The sequence below is a fragment of the Paramisgurnus dabryanus genome, chromosome 8, assembly GCF_030506205.2.
Source record: "Paramisgurnus dabryanus chromosome 8, PD_genome_1.1, whole genome shotgun sequence".
NCBI classification, from domain to species: Eukaryota; Metazoa; Chordata; class Actinopteri; order Cypriniformes; family Cobitidae; genus Paramisgurnus; species Paramisgurnus dabryanus.
Genome location: NC_133344.1, coordinates 6,579,751 through 6,604,365, shown reverse-complemented (window position 1 = coordinate 6,604,365; position 24,615 = coordinate 6,579,751). Strand labels below are relative to the sequence as shown.

Here is a 24,615-nt window from a genome sequence, read left to right as displayed (position 1 = left end):
AAACAACTCGTAACTCCATGGCCCATTGTCTAACTTACTAAATTTATTATAGAGATGTCTTTTTTACAGACTACATGAAGGGCCGGATCAAATTACCTTGGGGGCCGGGTTTGGCCCGCGGGCCGCCAATTGAATAGCCCTGTATTAAAGCAAAGTAAGTATACTCAAAGTCCTTTTAATGAAGTTGCGTCACTCCGCCTTCATATTTGCTGCGCACGCTGTTGTTGTCTCCTCTTTTTAGTGGTGAAATGGCGTCCATCGCATAAATCTCAAAACGGCCACAAGATGGCGGCATTTATTGGTCAAACCAATATTACAAAACCAATTTCCGATAATGGGAAAATGCTTAAAGGTTCTGTACGTAACGTTTCTACTTAAACGAATCCATTTTCAATTGCCTGTGTGCGAATGGGTTGTAATCTCACATTAAAATGATCCACTTTGCGGGTTTTGCTATTACCTCTGAAAAAAATATTATTCTTTTTATGTGAAAGTACCGGGCCGGATTTGGCGCGAAATCCAGTGACGTCACCTGCATGCGCGCTCCCGAGCCTCTCGTCTCGTTTTGCGCTCAACAGCAACGACAATGTCTGATAACAGACTGAAACGACCTGCTCCCAGCACAACACAGACTCCAACACAAACTCCACATATTGTGAAGAAAAGTTATCTACTGAAGCTCGTAAGGCCAAACGTGAATCGGATCAACTAAGGACAAAAACACGGATTAACATTGGCAGGGCATTTGAATTATGGAGAAACCTCCACTTTGTTTTGGGTATAAAAACGGATCCGGAGTTGGCTTTCATCCTTTTGGACAGGTAAGTTAACATTACTACAAAGCATGTCAAATATATTTCGATTATGTGCTTTAGTTTTTTAGACGTTGTTACGGTTTGCTAGCCTTCGCTTTAGCTTGTGTTCGCCCAGCCGTAGTAGATCGATGACGTAAAACTGCGGACACGTTTGTTTGCGTGCGTCCGTTTTTTAAAATTCTTTAAAATCGTACAGTCTGACATTGATGGAAACTGAGATTATACAGTGTGACATGGACTTAACTACGATATTGATCGCACAGTGTGGCAAGCAACAACCCTAAAGGACTAATTAAAATAGGACAGTATATACCGGCTTTACTGTTATACTGAAATTGTTCAGTGTAGTTCACTAATCATTTTCGTTATCTTACCGTAAATGTACCTACGTAACACCACATTACATAGGCTAAATGCAGTCGATTAAACGTTGCAGTGGGAGTTTACCTGAGTCTCCAGCATGTTGTGTGATGCTTTCTTCGGTCTGTTAAATCTCAGTCTGGCCGTCGCTCATGAGTTCGAGCACGCGCTTGTAAACTTATTGGTTGCAATCTGAAACATCACCGCTAGAGGCCGCTGTAAACTACATACAGCGCTTTTAAAGCAGGGGTCACCAATCCTGCTCCTGGAGGGCCAGTGTCCCTGCAGAGTTTAGCTCCAACCCTAATCAAACACACATGAAGCAGCTAATTAAAGTGCTTCAGGTTTGTTTGACGATTAGGGTTGACAATATTTGCATATTGGCTTCAATAAAAAAGTGGATAAAAACAAAAAAAGATGGCCAACTACGTCAGCAGGTGACGTGTAGTAGTCTGCTCATGAACAACCAGGGAGGAGAACAAATTATAAAAAAATCGTTTGTTTTGGTTTCTCTAAAAAAGTAAATAATAATATTATTATTATTGAACGACTGATGGACCTTTTTGGCGATGTCCTTTATTATGAGGAAAGGATTGTGAAACAAACAAATTCAATGGGACAGACAGAAGCCTCCCGAATTTAATCAAAAATATCTAAAAATGTGTTCTGAAAACAATCGGAGCACTTGGGGGTTAAGGACGACACAGGAGTAAGTGATTTTGGGGTGAACTAACCCTTTAAGCCTACATGCCTATTCCTTAATAAGTATTAAAGATATCCTAAACTCCTTTAACATTTTAGTACTTACACTTTTTGGTCTTTTAATTAGTGAATTTGTGACTGAAAACCCAAAACAGGTGCTCACATGACAGTTAAAAACAACAATTAAGGAGACATACCTGATGGAATAAAATCATCATCTTCCTCAGTACGATCTTCCTCTTCTGTGTGTTCAGTTTTGATTTCTGTGGGTTCAGTTTTGATTTCTGTGGGTTCAGATTTGATTTCTGTGGGTTCAGATTTGATTTCTGTGGGTTCAGATTTGATTTCTGTGGGTTCAGATTTAATCTTCATCATGAGGTTCGTGCAGTCGATGAGTTTAACTGAACACATCTTCAGTGTGGTCTGCAGAATCTGCTGCTGTTCTCCGGCGTTACAGACAGAATCCAGAGACTCTGTGGAGGTTTGATCCTCCTGTAAGCTCTGTTTACTGTCACACACTGTAGTGTCCTGAGTGTCTGTGGGCTTTGACTCAGTATAACAGAGTAAAGTCAGACTGAGATCGGAGTCCTGTAGTGGCTGTGGTGTGCGGCTCTGATCTCTGCTCATCCACACTGAATCCAGACTCCCATCATCAGTCACATACACTGAAGATTCACAACAATCCACATCCTGACAACACAAAACACACAGACAGTAAGATTAAAAATGATTTGATGTTGTATGATTGATGTTTAAGCTGTACAAACCTCTCGATTCATTGCTAAATCTCCTCTTGACCTCAGCTTTGTCTCCAGTAACGCCACCTCTTTCTTCAGCTGAGAGATTTCTGTGATGAAATCATCAATATATCCAGCATGGACAGATCAGTTCCTACTGATTTACAGCACAGCACAGCACATCATCAACGTCTCAACACTTAGATACACAGAGACAAGACTCTGTTAAAACTCAACGAAACACGCAAGAGAGAAAACACTGAGAATACACAAACCCATCAAACGCGCGCTCTTTCTTTCTTTCTTTAGTGAGTTTATCTGCGGACTAAAGAGCTGCAGCGCCTCCTGCTGTACTGGAGAGAGAAGACAAAATTTATCTAAACAAGTATTTAGTAAAACAAGTATATGCGTCTCAATTATGGCCAGAAATCATCACAAACTATTGTATAAAGTAATGACTAAATGAAAAGAAGGGGTGGGAAAATAATTGCTAAAGAATAAAGACAGAACATCATGCGTTTAAACTTATAAAGATAGGACATCATAGGACCCTGCTGAAAAAAAACACAATAAAACCATTACAGAAAATTCTAATGGTTTCCATTAAAATACCAATAGGAACCATTAGCTTTTACCATTAAAACCACTACACTGTAGTGTGTTTTGGGCCATATTCCATAAGAGCCAATAAAAATCCCAATACATTTCCTGTAATGTTTTATAGTTTTTTTTCAGCAGGGGATAAAGAGATATGGTCAGATTAAAAATAATTTTTTTTACAAACTTTTCACAACGTTGTATTTTCATTGTAATTAATGTTGCAGTACAACATTTTAAAAACCACACCCTACATAACGAAAAAAAGGACGTTTTATAAATGTTGTAAAATACCTAATTAGTAAATTTTCTTTAGGTAGTAAAAAAACATAAATCATAAAAATCTGTTCACTGTGAAAACAAAACCAGACCAAAATGCAACATTTGTGATATGTTTTCTTTAGCTGTTAAACCTTGAAATAAGACTTTTTTGACGTGTTACTTTGTATGTCAGCCCACCAAGAAAATGCCCTGTATGCCTGATTACCAATCCAGCCCTGCCTACCATTATAAAACAAAACACAAATAAAGCTGAGATATATTTAAACAAATGTGTTGTATTTTGGTATGTTCATGACATTCTTTAAACTTCTTATTCCAACATTATGAAAACGTTTTGGAAACCTTTTAAGCGAAGACCAAAAGACTTGGATTTTTTCAAGCTGTAGCCTTTATTGCAGAAAGCGATCTTCAAATCAGAGCATAGAGTCCAGGTGCTGCAGTCACCAAGTCTGACTTACAGCCCTACTGTCACACTCAGAGACAGAAAGTAGACTGAAGGTAAGTGATATAATACTTTATTGGAACACACACTAAAGTAGAGAAACAATAGGTGAGCAAATGGGATATGTAAAGTTTCCGGAATGCACATAGCTGTAAAATAACAATGTCTCTATTGCAGGAGGTGATCGGAGGATTCCCGGAGGGTAAACAAGGAGGAGAAGGTAAGTCCAAGGTGAGTAGTATGGGTGAGTCTTTGTGTGTATAAGTGATGAGACCAGATAAGGAGTGAAGATATTTAAAGAAGTATGGTGATGGGAAACAGGTAAAAATTTAGGGGAGAGGGAATGAGTTGGAGGAGTGACTGATGATGTTGATGGGATCCTGACAGAACTCCCTCCTCCCGAGGCGGCTTTCGACGGCTGTTGAGAGCGGGGAATACGGCGGCAAGGTCTACCTCGGGGCATGGGAGCCGGATGATCATGTTGATCGGAGTGGAACTGAATGAAGAGAGTGGGATCCAAGATGTGCTCAATGGGCACCCACGAGCATTCCCTTTGGGCCGTAGTCCTCCCAGTCCACTAAGGATTCCACTCGAGGACCTCGCCGCCGGGAGTCCATGATGTTGCGGACTCGGTAGATGGGCTCCTCTGCCGCAGGAACGGGAAGTGGAGGCACAGCTCTTGTGTCAGGATCTGTGGATGAAGGAGAAACAGGGTCAGTGAAGGATTTTAGTAGGGAGACATGAAAGGAAGGTGAGATCCTGTATTCGGGTGGTAAGTTGAGTCTGTAGGTGACTTTATTCAGCTGCCTCTGTACAGTGAAGGGGCCAATTAAGCGAGGACTCAACTTATGGCAAGGCTGGCCGAGGCAGATATCCTTGGTGGAGAGCCAAACCTTTGGGCCAGGTTGGTACTCATGGGGTCGGAGCGATGTCGGTTGGCTTGATCTTGATGTCTCCGCACAGCCTGCTGGAGATGCACGTAAGCTGAGTCTCAAACCCCCTCGCTCTGATGGAACCAATAGTCCACAGCTGGAACCGTGAGGGCTCACCTAACCAGGGGAAAAGAGGAGGTTGATAATCGAAATAGTATTGGAAAGGTGTGAGCCCAGTGGTGGATTGAGGTAGGAAGTTTTGGGCATATTCTCCAGCTGTCTTGGTACTGGTGACAGCAAGTACGGAGGAAGCGACCGAGCTCAGTCGGACTGTTAGTCTGGGGATGATATCCAGAAGACAAACTGATAGTGACCCCCAGGAGTTTGAAGAAGACTCGTCAGACTTTAGAGATAAATTGGGTTCCTCTATCTGAGACAATATTCTCTGGGATGCTGAAGTTGCGAAATACATGGTTGAAGAAGGCTTCGGCGGTTTCAAAGGTTGTAGGGAGTTTGGGCAAGATTATGAGTTTGCACCCCTTGGAAAATCTGTCAACCACTACTAAGACAGGTACAGTTTTGGGACTGATGATGTTGATGGGATCCTGACACCTACATTGCATTTATACGTATTTTCGGGGGCCTAAATGGAAAACAAAGCACTTAACTTTTAAAAAATTGAACATCAAAATATTGAAAGGAAGTAACCATGCCACTCCCAATCCTTCAGTTTCACCAACCCTTAATCCCATCAACATTACCATCTCACCCACTGTCTCACTCAGACCATTTAATTATCATAGAAATGGGTTCACACCTTAAGGGCTCGTTATAGTTGTGCGTAGGTCCAATGGCGTAGCCGCGACGGCGTAAGTTCTGTGTCGGTTTTCATTTATACTTTTGCGTTGTTGTCCGCGTCGACGTGCAAACAAACGCGCAAACCGCTGGTAGGCAGTATCCACGCGTGTAACCACAGTAGCAGCACGACCGTCAATGAAGAAGAAGCTTGGCAAGTTAACCCACAAAGAAGAAACAGCAACTTCTTGTGTAATGATTTGAGAAGGCCAGCAATGATGGAAGTAAATAAACAGCGACTTTTGATGCAGTTTGAGTTAAATCACTCCTCAACTTTGTTTTCACCATCGCAAACGGAAATACCTATGACGCAGTGTTTTTACCTGACGGGAGGGGTTCTGGTGGACCAATTACGGCGCTTGCGGTCCATGTAGAACTGACGCGCTGTTAACCACGATGTAGAGCTTACGCGCGACTATAAATTGGGCTTTAGGCTTACCATTCACCTTTGACTCAGACTCTTGGCCCAAGCATAAACAAATGGCCACCAACTTAAGAAGGACTTTATACAACAATATATCTGTATAATGCTGTTTACAATCATCATTTGTTTCATAGAGACAAGCTCTTAGTGCCCCTCTAGCAGAATGTATATGACACACGAGGAAGTGCTGGAAAGTGCTAATAAGTTCAGTTGGTGGCAGTAATCAGTAGGCAGTGATGCACAAGAAGTTTGCGTCAATCCTATGTTGCAGATAGTTATAGTTTAATTGTGTGCGTGCATCTTAATGTAAGTTTATATGTTACATGGTTAATTTTACTTATGTATTTTGATTATGTTTTGGCTTTCTTAAGAGCATATTATATGTACACCATTATTAGGCAACTATTAGTGTGCAGAATTATTATGCAACTAAATGAAAAACAAAGATTTTCCCATCTCACTTGTTTATTTTCACCTGTTAAAGTGAGAATAATAAACAACCTATACATTTAAAAATGAACATTTCTAAAAAAAAAACTCAATGACCAATATAGCCACCATTCTTTTCGATAACAGTCACATGCCTTCCATTCACGAAGTCAGTCAGTTTCTTAATCTGGTCAGAATCAACATTTTGTGCAGCCACAACCACAGCTTCCCAGACACTGTTCAGAGAGGTATACTGTTTACCTTCACTGTGTTGTCCTGCTTAAGAAGAGCGCAGAAGTTCTCAATAGGTTTTAAGTCAGGTGCAGAAGGGGGCCAAGTTTTTCATCTTTAAGGCCTTTACTGGCCAGCGTGAAGTGAAGTCTTCTTGAAAGATGCAGACTTTATACCACTGCTTAAAGAAAGTATCTTCTTACACTACAGGCAGGCACAGACAGGTATTATTAAAGATGAGCTAGTTGGACCTTTTTTGGTTGAAAATGGAAATAAAAAACAACTCTCAGACCTACTGCCAATTTTTAGAAGATAGTTTCTTAAAGCAGGTGTAGTTACTGGGTCACGACTCTGTGGTTCGCGACCTCCTCTAGCTGCCATCAAACAGAGCTTTCGGTCCAAAACCACTAGCAATGATCTGACTAGCACACTCTTTTATCCTTTCTCACCACAATGATCATATTTAATGTTTACTTTTTTTAACATTCGTAAGCTTTTGGACAGAAACCACAAACTTATCCACAGTTGTCAAAATCCGTGAAATCCTGTGAACTCTTCCTCCCACGCAGAGCATGCGTGACCTAGACAATCTTATATGTGACTTGAGAACCGCTGAGACATTAGGAGATGGAAATTTAGCATCAGAATAAAATGTTCAACGTTATGATTATTTGACAGAAACACTCTGCCCCTGTTTTATTAACAATTTATCATTTAGCAACGCATATATGAATTTAATCTACACATGATGTTTTTATCGTTTTGCTACTGAAATCTCTATTTTCTTTAGATTCATAGTTAAATGTTTGTAACTGTTAGGACAGAAGGAGTTACGAAAGTTAGTGATTGTTTACATTGCATTGTGGTGGATTATACGTTCAGTGTTAGTTGTAGTATTTTACCAAAATTCAGGATTTTAGGAAGTAAAACAAATGACCCTGACATCCCCAATTTCTGGGGACGGTAATAAAATAGTCTCATTACACGATAATGCCAAGGCTTAGTGGGATAAAATTAACTTTATTATTTCTTACATCTATTCAGAATCAGATTGTTTATGATGAAATGGAACGGATTTGACTGAAATTAGGACACATAATGCTGGCCCGAGAATTTTCGGTTTCTGTTGCATCACCCCACCACCTCTACAATGGCTGCATAGGTGCACTGGAACAATCCTTCCTAAAATGCATTAAACTTTCCTTTACAAAGATGTGAAACTCACCGAGTGGTCAGGGGTGTTCACTGATATTTATTTATTTATTTATTTTGTTTTGAACATGTAAATGCAATTACAAAATAGAAAATTGAAAGAAAAGAAAAAAAAGAGAAAACAAAACACATGGTAACAAAAAATAAAAAACTTATAGATATAAAACAACTCAATTCACATGTCCAAAAGGGAGTAGGAAGAAGTAAAACTTATGTACTCCTACCCCTTTAAATCCCTACTTTACTTTTTTTTTTTAAATATATATAATCTGTAAATCTTTATGTGCACATACAAATATTACACATACAAAATTTTATTTATACACATATAAGTTATTACAAATACACTCAAATTATTATTAACACCCTGTGTCTTTATACCTCTGAAATATAATTTCTTTACACATCTTTTTAAAATGTAATATGTTTGTACATTGTTTTAATTCATTATTTAATTTATTCCACAGTTTGACACCACTGACAGATAAACAAAAACTTTTCCTTGTAGTTCGAAAACTAGGAGTCTTAAAATGTGACAATCCCCTTAACCCATAACCCCCCTCTTTTTCAAAAAACCTTATCTGTATATTGCCCGGCAATAACTTTTTTCTAGCCTTGAACATAAATACAGCTGTTTGAAATTCAACCAGATCAATTAGTTTTAATGCTTTAGACTGTAAAAATAATGAGTTGGTATGCTCCAAATATCCTGTGTTATGAATTATTCTTATTGCTCTTTTTTGTAGTATAAATAATTTATGCAATGAATTTTGGTATGTGTTTCCTCAAACCTCTACACAATACATTAAATACGGTAACACCAGTGAACAATACAAAATGTAGCGTGATCTGTAATTTAGAATGTACTTAGCTTTAGCCAAGATTGAAATACTTCTAGACAGTTTAGTTTGGATATATTTTATGTGAGATTTCCAGCAAACCTTGTCATCAATAATCACTCCAAGAAATTTTGTTTCATGGACCCTTTCGATGTTCACATTATCGATCTTTAGCTGACATTGCTTGATTGAATTACTATTTCCAAATAACATAAATTTAGTTTTGCTCAAGTTTAGTGATAACTTATTTATATCAAACCACTGTTTTATTTTGTTTAATTCTAAAGTGATTGTGTCCAGGAGTTGTTCCAAATTATGACCAGAACCAAAGATATTTGTGTCATCTGCAAATAGTACAAATTTCAGTAGATCAGATACCTTACATATATCATTTATGTAGAGAATGAATAATTTTGGTCCTAGTACTGACCCCTGGGGGACACCACATTTAATGTCCAAACAATCAGATGCATACTCTCCCAACTTCACAAATTGTTTCCTATCTTTTAAATAACTGCTTAACCAGTTCAACACTATCCCCCTAATCCCTAGCCTTTCCAGTTTATTGATTAATATTACATGATTAATTGTATCAAATGCTTTTTTCAAATCAATGAATACCCCAACTCCATATTTCTTTTTGTCTGTAGAATTAGTAATAGACCCTTTTACTGTTTGTACACAATGATGACGTGGCAGCGTATGCGCGCGCATTTAGGCAACGGAAGTATCGTAAGAATCAACAGTGAAGCAACACAAACAGTAAGTTATTTTAAAAAAATTGACTTTATCAACATTTTCAACACAGCTACCAGATCCGTGTACTATAGTGGAGTGGATAAAAGACGTTAGCAGATGGCCAAAAATAAAGTTGCCAGATACATATATACGTATATTAGTATATTATATTAGTGCAACCAAACGCAACAACGGGACATTTTGATGTTGAGAAACCGTTTTAATACACTTTCTGAGTTGCTACCACGTTAGAACCAATGGGGAATAATACCACTTCCGTTGCCCAAATGCGCGCGCAGGCTATTTGATCACGTGAGCTGTAAAAGGGTCTATTTCTTCAATAAGTTCAGTTAATGCTAGTGATGTTGACCTACTTTTTCTGAAACCATATTGACTGTCCGAGAGTAATTGGTATTTATCAATGAAATTATCTAATCTGTTGTTGAATAGTTTTTCTAAAATTTTTGAGAATTGTGGTAATAAAGAAACTGGCCTATAATTTGTGAAGTGGTGTTTGTCTCCAGATTTGTATAGAGGTATTACTTTTGCTATTTTCATTTTTGTAGGAAATTGACCTGTTTGAAATGACAAATTAAAGATGTAAGTTGAAGGTTTTGAAATCCCCTCAATTACATTCTTTACTATCTTCATATCTATTTCATTACAATCAGTGGATGCTTTAGTTTTGTATTTTTTAACAATATCTATTAATTCTTTTTCTTCAACTTCTTTAACTCTTTCCCCGCCATTGACGAGATTTCTCGTCAATTAAGAGAAAACGCTTCCCCGCCAATGACGAGATATTCCGTCTTTCCGCAATACCGCTATTATCCACCAGGTGGCGCCCTTCCGCAACTTTTTAAAACCGGAAGTATTGCCCTATGGCAAGCTGCTGCATGTCTGTGTCTGTTTTAAAGATCGCTCTGAATCGGATCTCTATGAAAAGTCCGTCATAAAAATGGAATTATTTCTGCTTTTTGCTCAAAATATGGTGTTTTTGCAAAAACCTACCCATATTCAAAAGCTGATTGCAAAAGAACCACTAAAGGTAGGATGAAACGGTTTTTTTTGTTTGAAAGCAGAGGGTCTGTTCTTTCATTTGGTATATTGTATGTTTATATATTTAAAGAAGAACATTTTCTGGAAGGCATTAAACTTTGGTGAAAATCATGAAAAACGCTGGCGCTGGCTGGCAACTTTTTTTAAAAACGCTGGCGGTGAAAGAGTTAAGAAACATTGAACATTGATTTCTTTCAATAATTTCATTAAATTTATTATCATTTATCTGTGTAATAGGAATTTTTTCAGCTAAATCTGGTCCAACATTTACAAAAAATCTATTAAAATTATTGACAACATCCTCCCCGTTATTAATGTTCTTTTCATTATCAATAAAGTACTGGGGACAATTAGACTGTATTGAGCCTCTTCTCATAATACCATTTAGTATATTCCATATACCCTTCATATTATTTTTATTATTTTGTAATAATTTACTATAGTATTCTCTCTTACAAGTCCTCATAATCATAATTAACTTATTTTTATATTTCTTATATTTTTTTTCTGCTTCTGCAGTTCTGTGTTTAATAAATTCTCTATAAAGTGTATTTTTCTGTTTACAAGCATTTTGTAATCCTTTTGAAATCCACGGCCTATCACTATATTTATAATTACTGTAATATTTTTTTATCGGACAATTCTTATCTTATAAAAGTTCAAATATTCTTAAGAATTCACCATATGCCTTATCAATGTCATTTTCCTTATTAATTGTTTCCCAGTCTTGTGAAAGCAAATCCTCTTTAAATGCAACCATAGACTCATCAGTTCTAACCCGTCTGAATAGAGGTTTATTGTCTTTTTTAGATGTGTAATTGCTGCTGTAAACTGTAAAAACTGGTAGATGGTCACTGATATCATTTATTAATAGTCCACTCACTGTGCTGTTATCTATATCATTTGTAAAAATATTATCGATTAATGTTGCACAGTGGGAGGTAATTCTACTGGGTCTGGTAATTTTTGGGAAAAAGCCTAAACTATAAACTGTATTCAGAAAATCTTCTGTCATATTGTGCTTATTTGGATTTAACAAATCAATGTTAAAATCGCCACAGATAAACATGACTTTTTGATTAGTTTTTGTAAATTTTTCTTCCATCCAATCCTTAAACAAATTAATATTAGAACCTGGTGATCGATAGATGCAACTAACAATAACATTTTTCTCCCTTTCTCTACATATTTCTAATGTGACACATTCAAGTAAATCATCTACCACTGTAGACATATTTTCCAACAACTTGTAATTCAATTTCTTGTCCACATACAAAGCCACACCACCTCCCTTCTTATTTTCTCTGTTAATACAAAACATGTCATATCCTTCCATTTCAAAATTTTAGCCTTTTTCATTATTAATCCAAGTTTCAGATATAGCGATTATGTTGAAAGGCTGTTTAAACTGATTTAAATAGTGTTTAATGTTGTGAAAGTTGGCATACAGGCTCCTGCTATTAAAGTGGATTATAGATAATTGATTTTCAGTCTTAACAGCACTATTAAACTGATCATTAGTGTAATAAAAGCAATTTCTGTTGGTGTTGCGGAAGAAGTTGTTTACAGGATCTATTTCATTTTCCAAGTCCTGTACATGATAATCTGTGTATTGAAAGATGTTTAATTCTGATAAATCATGTTCGACAGTCTTCTGTAGTTGTTGATTAACTCCGGTATATGTGTTAGTTGTAAAGTATGCCATAGTGTAGACAGTGATTCAGCATACCTGGTTGGAGACTAAATAACTCTAGGTTATTTGGGTGTACTTGACCGTGGATGAATGATCAGTTTGTCCTGTCGTAAGTAAGCAATGTCTCCCCTTTCTCTCGCTGCTCTCATCTCCGGCATCAGTTCCTTCCTTTTTCTTCTGACGGCATCTGTAAAATCCTCGTTGATAAAGATTTTGGATCCCTTCAGTGACTTGGTACGTTGTAATATAGCAGATCTGTCCTTGTGCCTCAGAAATTTCACAACAATTTCACAATATGCTCACACAAAAGTCATTGCAAAAGATGCTTTCCAACAGGTGTTATACCATTCGTTGTAAACTTGTGGACCCATTTTTCCAAACACCTCACACCCGTATATTCTTCCGTTGAGAGCTTGAATAATAGATACTCCAGCCCAGTTGGTGGCGATAAACCACCTTTGCCAATTGCAAGAATACAAACAACGTTCCCGGCGCGGAGTAATACCGTACCTCACAGCACATCTAATACAATTTAATGGAGTTGGACAAAAACTATGATAAAACCTGTTGGAAAGCATCTTTTGCAGTGATTTTTGCGTGAGCATATCAGTGAACACCCCTGACCACTCAGTGAGTTTCACGTCTTTGTAAATGAAAGTTTAATGCATTTTAGGAAGGATTGGTCCAGTGCACCTATGCAGCCATTGTAGAGGTGGGATGGGGGTGATATAACAAACACCCAAAAATTCTCGTTCCAGCATCATATGTCCAAATTTCAGTCAAAACCGTTCTATTTCATCATAAACAATCTGAAAACAGCCCTTTAAGTGTAAAATACCGAACTTGTCCTTTAACAGACTTTGTGGATTGTGTGTGTCAAAGGTAGGGGTGGACCCAGATGTTAATAAGGTCACGCCCCTTTTTCCACCTCGAGGAGTGTCCCAAAGCCACCCCAATGACCAGACACACAAGGTAAGCATCATATTAAAATGCACTTTATTTAATTTACTTAAAATAATAAATAGGGAAGGGAGAAGGGGGGAACTTAAAATAACGGCCTCTTCAGGCTCTCGTTTTTCTTCACCGGCGGGGTTTTCACACAGTTCCTTTCCATGTCGTTCTCACTCTCTTTCTTCACACAGGCTGCTGGCTGAGACACACAGAATGGTTAGCACACAACTGGGGGTTTCTCTCACCTCTCCAGCGAACACAACATACAATAAGTATGGTGGGTATAATCTCCTCTTCTCTCTTTCTTCACACAGGCTGCTGGCTGAGACACACAGAATGGTTAGCACACAACTGGGGGTTTCTCTCACCTCTCCAGCGAACACAACATACAGTAAGTATGGTAGGTATAAGCTCCTCTTCTCTCTTCCTTCACACAGGCTGCTGGCTGAGACACACAGAATGGTTAGCACACAACTGGGGGTTTCTCTCACCTCTCCAGCGAACACAACATACAGTAAGTATGGTAGGTATAAGCTCCTCTTCTCTCTTTCTTTACACAGGCTGCTACAGCATAGATTGGGAGAATACAATGACTGACGCCGACAGCCTTTCCGTCTTTCCACAGTTCAGCGGATGGAGGCGGGGGTCTAGCAGACGATACACACACACAGCAAAAAGACAGGACCCTGCACCACTTCAAGTGAAAGGTTTCACAAAATATAGACTCACCACACCACACTATAAGTGAGCACTGGGAAACCCCGTCTTCTCCTCCTTCCCGGAATTCGGTATGGCGTTGTTTGTATGACGCAGTCTACGTTCTTGGGAGCTATAGTCAACCGAGTTGGATTCCTTCCGGCACTCCCACCACACTGCTCCATGGTAGAGCCGTCCTGCTTTCACTAAACGCCCTGTCACACAATGGGTTAACAACCAGTGTCCAAAGTATTTGTTTGTACTCACAATCACTGTACAGTATGCTCCATTGTCAGCCTCTTCTCCACACACGGGCTTGTATCCACAGCAGCAGACGAGTGGGCGTGTATACACACAACACAATGTTTACTCCGGTAATGTCAGTAGCTTTCGTTTCCTTCGGATCCTTTATTACTCACTCTGACGTTGATTTCTCTCTCTCAGTTTCGTTTCAGATTCCAGCAGTATGCTTCCTTCGTCCCACACAGCCACGCCAGCCCAGCCTAAAGAGTATGTAAACACAACAGCAACACCAACACACGCCAACAAAGACTCCAGCAAACGACCACACTGCTCTCTTCGGGGTGCTCCTTTACTCTCTCTTCACGTCCTGCCTTTCTTTCGCCTCTCGTGGCTCCTGTCCTCTTTCCGCGCGCTTCGTAGCGCAGCCCGGATCAACAGAGCCTGCAGGCTCTTCAAAAGGTGCGGACCATCTTTCTGCCTTTGGCAGAGGAGCTTTCCCCGTGTCGATCCCTCTCGTGTCTGACGTGTCCCCTTTGTGTTTCTGCAGAGCTATTTATTGGTCTCCCTCTCACGCAGCCTCCAATCACACTTCGCTTGCTTAATTCTTCTCACCTGTGGCTCGTAAAGCTGCGATTATGTTGTCCTGCAAACCAGGAAGTGAGAAGGTCCGTCCTCGAATACGGCCCGGTGGGAAACCTTCCGAGCGGAACCAAACTTCCCTAACTTTTGGTTCCGCCCTTAAAAAGATCGTGCGTGCAACTGATTGTAAGTATTTTCTGGATATTAGTGAATAATATATTGTTAAGAGATATAGAAGTAACCCAGCTAACAAAAACACGTAACTGTTATGTAACAACAAAATGTGCAGACTTGCGCTATGAAATCGGTTTATGCCCCAGAAGTCATTGCGGCAAAACGAAGCGAAGGAAGGAAGTGCTACGCACACCTGTTTTTAACGCCGTCGAGCGCACGAGAGTGAGAAGCTGGTTGAAGTAAACGTTTGTTTTTAAACATTTAAAGTATTAAATACATAAAAAAATGCTAATTTGATATTGAAATGTATGTTTTATTGGCATAGAACAACTAATCTTAATTGAGTTTCTAATTTTAGATTATATTATTTTTTTACAAGGTACCTGAAATATTTACGTATTTGCCATTACAAAATGACATAAAAAAAATTATGTATGTAATAATGCACATAATGGTATGTTTGTCACTTTATGAATGTTGCGATGTTGAATCTGGGGAGGTCAGGTTACCAACAGGAAGATCGCAAAGATCTCAATTCTCACAAGTGCGTTCTGTGTTCTCGCGACTTTGTGAGTTTGTTCTTCCAAGGTCGCCTGGCAAGACCGATCTCCACGAGAACGCAAGTCTGTTCTTTGCGTTCTTGGAATTGAGAAACAGCCCTAGATCCTCTGCTATTCCCTGTGGAAACCGGAAGTGTGACCTCTGACCTATTTCTGAATTATCTGACTTTCTGGGTTTTGCATTTTAGAATACTGAATTTGGTCGTCTACATTTTATTATTTATCTTGCAAAACTGAATTGTAAATATCTTACGGCAATATTCAGTTTTATTAAATAACAGTTGTCTGTTATTCAAGTTTATGCATTTCAAATTCAAAACATTTTGGCAGAATTCTAGCTCCATAGATGGAAGTGTGACTTTGGATGGTGATTTCAATGGAGAGTGAGATCATGATTTCGGTGCTAGTAGGCTAAAGTTTTTTAAAATCAGATACCCTGCCTTTAAGTGTAAAACTTGCATTTTATAGTCTGGAGCTTTATTTATAGAACCTACACTTTTAGTCAGGTTTACTTATTCTCCCTTATGAAAAATAAACATCCAGTAAAGCTTTTGTTTACTACAAATAAATGGTTATATACAAATACTGTAGCAAAACGGTTTCTTTTCTATCATCCTGGTAGGTTGTTATTTTCTATTTTTTAACATATTACTTACGTTTTAAGATTATGAATTCTACTGTTTACTTTTTCCCCTAAAATGAAATAATATGAAGAAATTATTTTAAATTATTCTTTCTTGAATGTGCAAATGAAAAGTGCAGTTGAAGTTTTAAGGCTTTATTTTCATCTGTATACTGCTGTACAATGACTTTGTTTTTTTTACAACATTACATTCAACTGTGATTATCATTAAAATACTAATAATAAAGTAGAAAGAAACCTGTTATACAATATATGGTGTCTGTGCAGTGAAAGTGTGACATGCTTGCATATAGGCCTATAGCAGAAGTCAGAAGACGTAATTGTTAGAAAAATGAACAAAGCATTTACTGAATAATCTGAACACTTTCTTTCTCAGTGTGTTACTATCCAAGGCAAGTTAATGGACAATAAATGACATTATGGTCCCACGACATTAAGACTTTGAAACCAATTCTTAAAATCACATAGCACACAACATAAAATAAACGAGTTTGACACATAACAAAAGAGTTTATAAAAGAGATTATATAAAAATTATAAATGTGTCAATAAAAAATGAAAAACAACACTACTGTATATAGTTACTAGTGGTGCAACAATACACTTAGTTCACAGTTCAATACAATTTTCGGTTCTTGTCCACGGTTTTCTGTTCGGTTTCGGTTCTGATGCCTTGTCCTATTAAAGTGTTTTTTAATTATTCTATGCTTAGGAAACAGGAACAGTGAGATGTTAAGAAGCAAAAATACTGTGTTTAATTGCAGTTCTCTTTAATTTATGTAAATACAAAATCATCTTAAACATTTCTAGTGTATTGATACAATTATATAAGATATAATTAAATAAAGACATATAAAAATTATATCCTATTCAAACTGGGGAACATGTGAATTCATTACATTAAATAAATTGGCCATTTTATATACCTGTACTTAGTAAATTAAACTTTACATTGTAAATGAAGGCTATACCTTACTGCACTACTGTTAAATCCAACATCATGCTGTCTGTGTAGAAACCAAAAATGCGTTCCTCAATCAACATTACTGGTGGGATTTATTTTATTTTATCAGGCGCATTCTCTTCTTGAGTTGAACTTTTTGAGGACGGAAGACGTGTTTGAGGCAAATAACGCGCGAATTTGCATCTTTACATTGATGTTGTATGTAATCTACACGCGCAAGTAATTAATCCACACCTCAGATTTAAAAGACAGTCGTTCTGCTGCTTTTTGTTGACGTATTTCTGTTGGGTTTGTGCGCACGCGAATGAAATCTGACACCAGCATTGCAAGCAGAGTTCAAGCAGAGTTAACGCAGGTAGCGCACAGTGACTGGATCTCACTGTGCCGTAGGCTATAGACGGTTTCATCGGACGCACGTGATTCACGTCTGGATCCGAACTTTACTTCCGGTTTTGTTTTTTTTAATGGTCTGACTAATTGCTAAACTGATCTCTTGAACAAATGTTTTGGTTTCCTAGGTAATCAATGTGTTGTTTTTTTGCTTGTTATATAAATAAACTACGTTTAAAGTACTTTGTTGTTATTTATTATCAGCGGAGTTTACCGGAAGTTACGTGCGGACCGCGACAGCCGCTTGTTTATGTTGTTATTGCTGAAACCGTCTATATAACCGCACAATAACAAAAGTGCATGGAATATAGAACTGACAGATTTGGATGGACAAAAAAAAAAAAAAAACGCAATTCACATGTGCGTATTGCACCGTGGGGGTGGAACCGAACGATTCAATAATGTATTGAGAATTGTGGCATCCCTAAGAGTTACAGTATGTTTGCTGTCCTCCAAAAATTACGACCTAATAGTTCGTTTATGCATGCACCATAATACAACAGATAGGGACGTAGTGCCCTCTAGCGGCCAAAGCTTATACGACCTGTGGTTACGTTTTAAGGTTCTTTGCCTTATACATCAGATTAAATGCATTTTATTTTCTACATTTGTAAATTTAGAAATGGTTTTATAAACAATTACGGTTTTAAAGATATGTTGGAGCATCTAAACCCACCCTTTCCCTAAACCCAACCAGTTTGTTTATCACATTGTCGCCTTTACCTGCATTTATATAAGTTTAGTTACAGCCTAAAAGTGGCCCTGGAAGCCCTAAAGCAGCACACCACACACCCCTCTGTTAGCGATTTAGATGCTCTTCTCCTCAGTGTAGTATTCACGTTCCGGTTTTCCATGGTCTGTTCACCATTGCTGTAGTGAAAAAAATGCTTCCCTGCCAATGACGAGTAATTCTGGCTTTCCGCAATACCGCTATTATCCACCAGGTGCTCTTCTGCAACTTATACAACTCAGAAGTATTGCCCTAGGACAAACAGCTGTATGTCCATGTATGTTTTTATGGATCGCTCTAAATTGGATCTCTATCAAAAGTCCTTTACAAAAATGCAATTATCTCAGCTTTTTGCTCACCATTTTGTGTTTTTCAAGAAACCTACCCCTATTTGAGAAGTGATTACAAGAAAAGTAATGAAGGTAGGATGAAACGTCTTTTTTGTTTTAAGGCAGAGGGTCTATTTTTTCATTTGATATATTGTACGTTTTCTGGAAGATATTAAACTTTTATGAAAATCATGAAAATGCTGGCACTAGAAACTTTTTTTTGGCAGGGAAAGTTAAAGGTTCTGTCCAGTATGAACTCTCTGATGGGATTTTAAGTTAGACGAAGAAGCAAACATCTTGTCACACTGAGAGCATTTGTAAGGTTTATCACCTGTATGAATTCTCATGTGACTTATGGCGCTTTTCCATTGCATAGTACCCCACGGTTTAGTTTAGTTTGGGTCGGGTCAGTTTACTTTTGGGAGCTTTTCCATTGGGTGCAGTACGTAGTACCCGATACTTTTTTTCGTACCACCTCGGTTGGGGTTCCAAGCGACCCGAGCTGATACCAAACGTGACGCGAAAACACTGTAGATCACTGATTGGTCTGAGAGAATCGTCACGTCATCGCTATAATGTAAATATTAGCTTTAGCTTACTGCTAGCTTGCGCTGTCTCAAGCAAACATGTTGTTATCTGTGTTCTGCTATAAGTTTCCAAACACCCTTTTAGCGATGAAAAACATCCGCAGGTTGAGAATCCGGGACACCATAACAGTTTTTTCCAGACTTACAGTTTGTGGCGGCACATTCGCGACGTGCACGTCCGCATTATATATGCTTATATGCAACTTGAATGAGGCTCAGCGGAGCGCCGTCGACTGACGCCACGGGTCCGGTGTTTGAACAGAAACTGTCATGTGAGACAGAGGTAGTTATAAACGCGATGTGCAAACATCTATTTGTGGTGGCCAATTTTAATTTTGTGGCAGACTGAGAAATAAATGAATGTATGGGAATGTACAACAACGCTCTCACGTGTATGATGTCACAGCAGTAGGCAGCGTAAATATAACGACACGCCTATAATCCCTCCCACTCCGAAGTGATACTAAACTCGATGGAAAAGCTAACCACGCCAAAGTGAGGTGAGCTGACCCGACCCAAACTAAACTAAACCGTGGGGTACTATGCAATGGAAAAGCGCCATTAGTAATGAAGACCCTTGACTAAAACTCTTCCCAGAAACACTACAGTGATAAGGTTTCTCTCCAGTATGAACTCTTTGATGAACTCTGAATTGAGATGAATTAGAGATTCACATTGAGATACACATTGAGTATGTTTACATGCACAGAATAAGCGGTTATCTATCAAAAATCTGCTTATTACAGAAAACTGTTTTCATGCGTTTACATGCAAATCAGTAAGCCAGCTATGCGGATAACTGCGTTTACATGGGACTTGAAGAATTATCAGTTTTCTCGCAGGCAGTGACGTCACCACCTATAGTACACAATAGTCGTTCAAAAAGTAAACGACATATCTGTATTAATTACTGTTGTATCTCTCCTCGTGTCTGCAGAACCTGTAAATGTAACATGAGCTTTTATTTTCACAGTTTCTCTGCCAACTGCTTTAGTCGAGCGGAGACTTTTATGCGTTACCTTGCGCTTACTTCCGCGTGGGACGTTTATCTTTCATACGCGGAGACATGCGCACATGGACAAAACCGTGAGAAAGCCGGTTAAGGTGTTTACATGCCACGCGAAATCGGCGTAATGAGCAAAAAACTACCTGTGCCGATCGGTTTTTGCTTACGCTGTTTATGGGCTTTCCCCGATTAAAGAAAACGGCTTTACGCGTTTACATGACCCCACGTGTTATCAGTTTATTAAGCATAATCGGCGTAAGACTGTTCATGTAAACGCACTCATTGAGTGCAGACGTAAGGTTTCTCTCCAGTGTGAACCCTCTGATGGACTTTTACATGAGCTGACTGAGCAAACGTCTTGTCACACTGAGAGCATTTGTAAGGTTTTTCACCTGTATGAACTCTCTGGTGCTTTAGTAAGGTATGCTTTACACTAAAACTCTTCCCACAGAGACTACAGTGATAAGGTTTCTCTCCAGTATGAACTCTCTGATGGACTTTGAAGTGACCTGAATAAGCAAACGTCTTGTCACACTGAGAGCATTTGTAAGGTTTTTCACCTGTATGAACTCTCTGGTGCTTTAGTAAGTTAGACTTTAGACTAAAACTCTTCCCACAGACACTACAGTGATGAGGTTTCTCTCCAGTATGAACTCTTTGATGAACTCTGAATTGAGATGAATTAGAGAAGCGCTTTCCACATTGAGTGCAGACGTAAGGTTTCTCTCCAGTGTGAACTCTTTGATGAACTCTGAATTGAGGTAAATTAAAGAAACTCTTCCCACAGACACTACAGTGATAAGGTTTCTCTCCAGTATGAACTCTTTGATGAACTCTGAATTGAGATGAATTAGAGAAGCGCTTTCCACATTGAGTGCAGACGTAAGGTTTCTCTCCAGTGTGAACTCTTTGATGAACTCTGAATTGAGGTAAATTAAAGAAACTCTTCCCACAGACACTACAGTGATGAGGTTTCTTTCCAGTATGAACTCTTTGATGAACTCTGAAATGAGATGAATTAGAGAAGCGCTTTCCACATTGAGTGCAGACGTAAGGTTTCTCTCCAGTGTGAACCCTCTGATGGACTTTTACATGAGCTGACTGAGCAAACGTCTTGTCACACTGAGAGCATTTGTAAGGTTTTTCACCTGTATGAACTCTCAGGTGCTTTAGTAAGTTAGACTTTAGACTAAAACTCTTCCCACAGACACTACAGTGATGAGGTTTCTCTCCAGTGTGAACTCTCTGATGAAATCTTAAATTACTTGGACAAGCAAACGCCATGTCACACTGAGAGCATTTGAAAGGTTTTTCTCCAGTATGAAGTCTCTGATGAACTTTAAGATTTGGTTTGGTTTTGAAGTATTTTCCACATTCAGTGCAGTTGAAAGGCTTTTCACCACTGTGTGTCCTCATGTGAACATTTAGATCAGAGGAAGAGACACAAATCTTCCCACACTGCTCACAGTGAAACTGCTTCTTCTTCTTCTTCTCTCTGTGGTCTTCTGAATGAAGTTTCTTCTCTTGTAAGGTAGTAAAGCTGATCTCAGATCCGGTGAAGAGTTTCTGTTCTGTGTGTTTTCTCTCATGTCGCTCTAAAAGTCTCGGTGAGCTGAATGTCTTTCCACAGGTGATGCAGGAAAGAGTTTGTGCTGTCAGTCGCTCTTTTGATGTTGAGGACGTTATTTCTATATCCAAACATGAATCACTCTTCACATCTGAAAGAAACAAGAAACAGTCCTGTTGTGTCAGTCCTGTTATTACAGCTGGGTCATTGCAGATCAAAAAAAAGTGCAATTCCAAACAGTAAAACTAACTTGTAATGGAAAGTACCTGGTACTCAAAATGTGTGAATTTACTTCATTTTAAAGTTAAATTAACACGATTAGTTGTGGATGTTCCAGTTCCCAGCATGCTTTGCATGAGCACACAATACGACAGCATTTTTTTATTAAGTAATATTTTATGTGTTTTTTAGTAAAGAAAAAGACTCAGTAGTGTTAAACATTTATTTATGTTGGAGATTTAGAAGAGTTTGCTATTTTTATTTTATTTTTGGGCTTACCATTGTTCAGAAGTGTGGTGCCTGTGCTTGGCTGTAAGTCAACAATTTGTTGCTTTATCATGTAAAGAATAACTATGTGAAAGTCAGCACTGAGCTCAATCTCAACACACTTTCACTGGTATTACATTTACACGAGTCACATGATTTGTTTCTGTGATTTGCGAACAAAAATTAAATGGTAGTTGGTTTACTTCAATATTTTGAGTACTCTGAACTTGTCGGGTTTTACAGTGTACTGTTAAGTTGTAAAATTTAAGTATTTGAGTACAGGAAACGTATAAAAAACAAGGCAATTAGTTGCCACAAAATATTTAAGTAACATTACTTCTACAATTAAAGTTACATAAAGTACCTAATTTAATTTGTATCAGACTTAAACTAAGTTTAGATAAATACATTTTTTGATTTGAATTGAAATTGTCTGAACTCAAAACTTTTAAGTTTGCTATCTTAAGAAAATAGCGGCAATCAGTTGCCTACAATTTTTTAAATTAGTAGAACTTATCCGAGTTTACGTGTATATTTTATTAAAATAATAACAATATAACTAGTGATCAATGAAAAAATATATAGTTTAATTAAGAAATATAACTAGTTTTAACAAACATGCCTTACTAAAAACATTACTGGTGTGCATTTTAAGGCCAAACAAAGGTTGTTCAAACTGAAAACAACTTGCACTGACATATCTTAAAATACATAAGTGCAAGTTGTTTTCAGATGTACAGCTCTTACATTTATTTTAGTCTAGGACTAGTCTAATCCCTGTCTGGGAAACCGCCCATTAATGTAATGCATGATTATTTGTGAGTAATCCACATTTTTGTAAGAGTAGTCAAACTGAGCAATAACGACAAAATGACTTTCATAATCCTTGTTGCATTATATGATGACACTTCTAAGAATAAGATGAAGTATTTTTTAAAGGGATAGTTCACCCGAAAATTATCACTTTTCCCTGTGTCGTTCTAAACTCCCAAGTGCTCAGATTGTCTTCAGTAGAGATCGACCGTTAATGATTTTTTTTTACTGATACCGACTATTTGGATGCTCATGTGCCCGATAACAGATATGCTGAACCAATTTGATTTACTCTTATACTACTGTTTTGACACAATTACAACAACACTTGTGCAAAAAAATATTTTTCTTGAATTAAGTAGTGGTAGATTTTTTTGCTTGTTTTAAGCACAAATTTGATATTTTGGTCTAAAAATTAGACTTATATTCTTAGGTCATTTTGCCCATCAAGAAAATGCATTTTGACTTAAGAATTGTTTTATATTTGTACTGAAAACAAGAGAAAAATACTAATAAGAAAGTCATTTTTTGCAGTGTTTCTAATTCAATTAATTGAACAATTTCTGTATCCTAAAAATAGAATAGAAAAATTTTTTCATGTTTTTTACAAAAGAGACATACCCCATCAAAAATGTCTTGTAAGGTACTACTTCAGCTGATTTCATATTGTAAACGTGAAGAACAGAAGGAATAGTGCAAAATGTAAACATATTTAGCCTACACAAAACAAATGCTCCGTAACATAGTGTGATCAGTTCACTTAATTGGTTTATTATTTTAATTTAACATGAGTATTTAGCCCCCATAACTTTAACTGTTTTCATATCTTATGATAACTTGATTGATGATAATGACGCTTTCTTGTGTGTCTCGTAGTAAATTCTTCATCGCTAAATCAGTGGCGTGCGCAAGTAATACGTAGCTTGCGGCCCCCTCTGCTGGTGAAAATAATCATTACATGATTGCTCCGGTCTGGTACTACAAACGCTATGTTGATCGGGTTTTCAGTGTATTTGCTGGTTGTTTTGGACATGCTGTAAAACGGGGACGTCTGGTCACCTTAATTTATAACACATCTTATCTGTGCATTAATGTCTGTTATGTTACATAAATTGCTTTATTAAAGCAGGGCTATTCAATTTGTTTGTCGTGGGGGCCAGTTCATGAAAAGCATCTCAAATGAGGGGCCGGAGATATAACAGTGATGATGACTACATTTTCCAACATTTAAACATACTAATGTTATATTTTGAAACTTCATAAAAACAAAACCAGTGCATTGTACACTAGGCTTTTTCTACAAACATGTATTTTACATCCAGACATGTTCATATGTTGTATTTTAAAATTGCATAACAACATAAGTGCATTGTAAGATGCCCAAGTAAGCTTTATTCTACATTTAAATAGGTAAATAAGAGCCATATCACACTCATTGAGAATTTAACTCATTTACTCACTTCAGTGCACATAACAAAAAAGTTTATAATATGGAACATAATTGTTTTATGCAGTTTTTTGCGAGCGGGGGAAGCGATCGCCTTGAACTTGTGGACCAAAGTGCGAACATAAACACGTGACACAGCTGCTCACACCAGTCACGTGACTCG

General features: G+C 37.9%; 1 protein-coding gene across 1 annotated transcript; it reads right to left on the bottom strand.

Annotated features, from left to right (window-relative positions):
• Positions 1 to 16,098: 16,098 nt before the first annotated feature.
• Positions 16,099 to 21,860, bottom strand: LOC135771679 (uncharacterized). Its single transcript, XM_065282025.2, has one exon. It carries the CDS (start codon positions 21,553 to 21,555, stop codon positions 20,419 to 20,421), a length of 1,137 nt encoding a protein of 378 aa, XP_065138097.2. The 5' UTR covers positions 21,556 to 21,860; the 3' UTR covers positions 16,099 to 20,418.
• Positions 21,861 to 24,615: the final 2,755 nt, after the last annotated feature.

Coding starts and splice junctions, on each gene's coding strand:
- LOC135771679 (XM_065282025.2), bottom strand. CDS start 21,555: ATGAGGACACACAGTGGTGAAAAGCCTTTCAACTGCACTGAATGTGGA.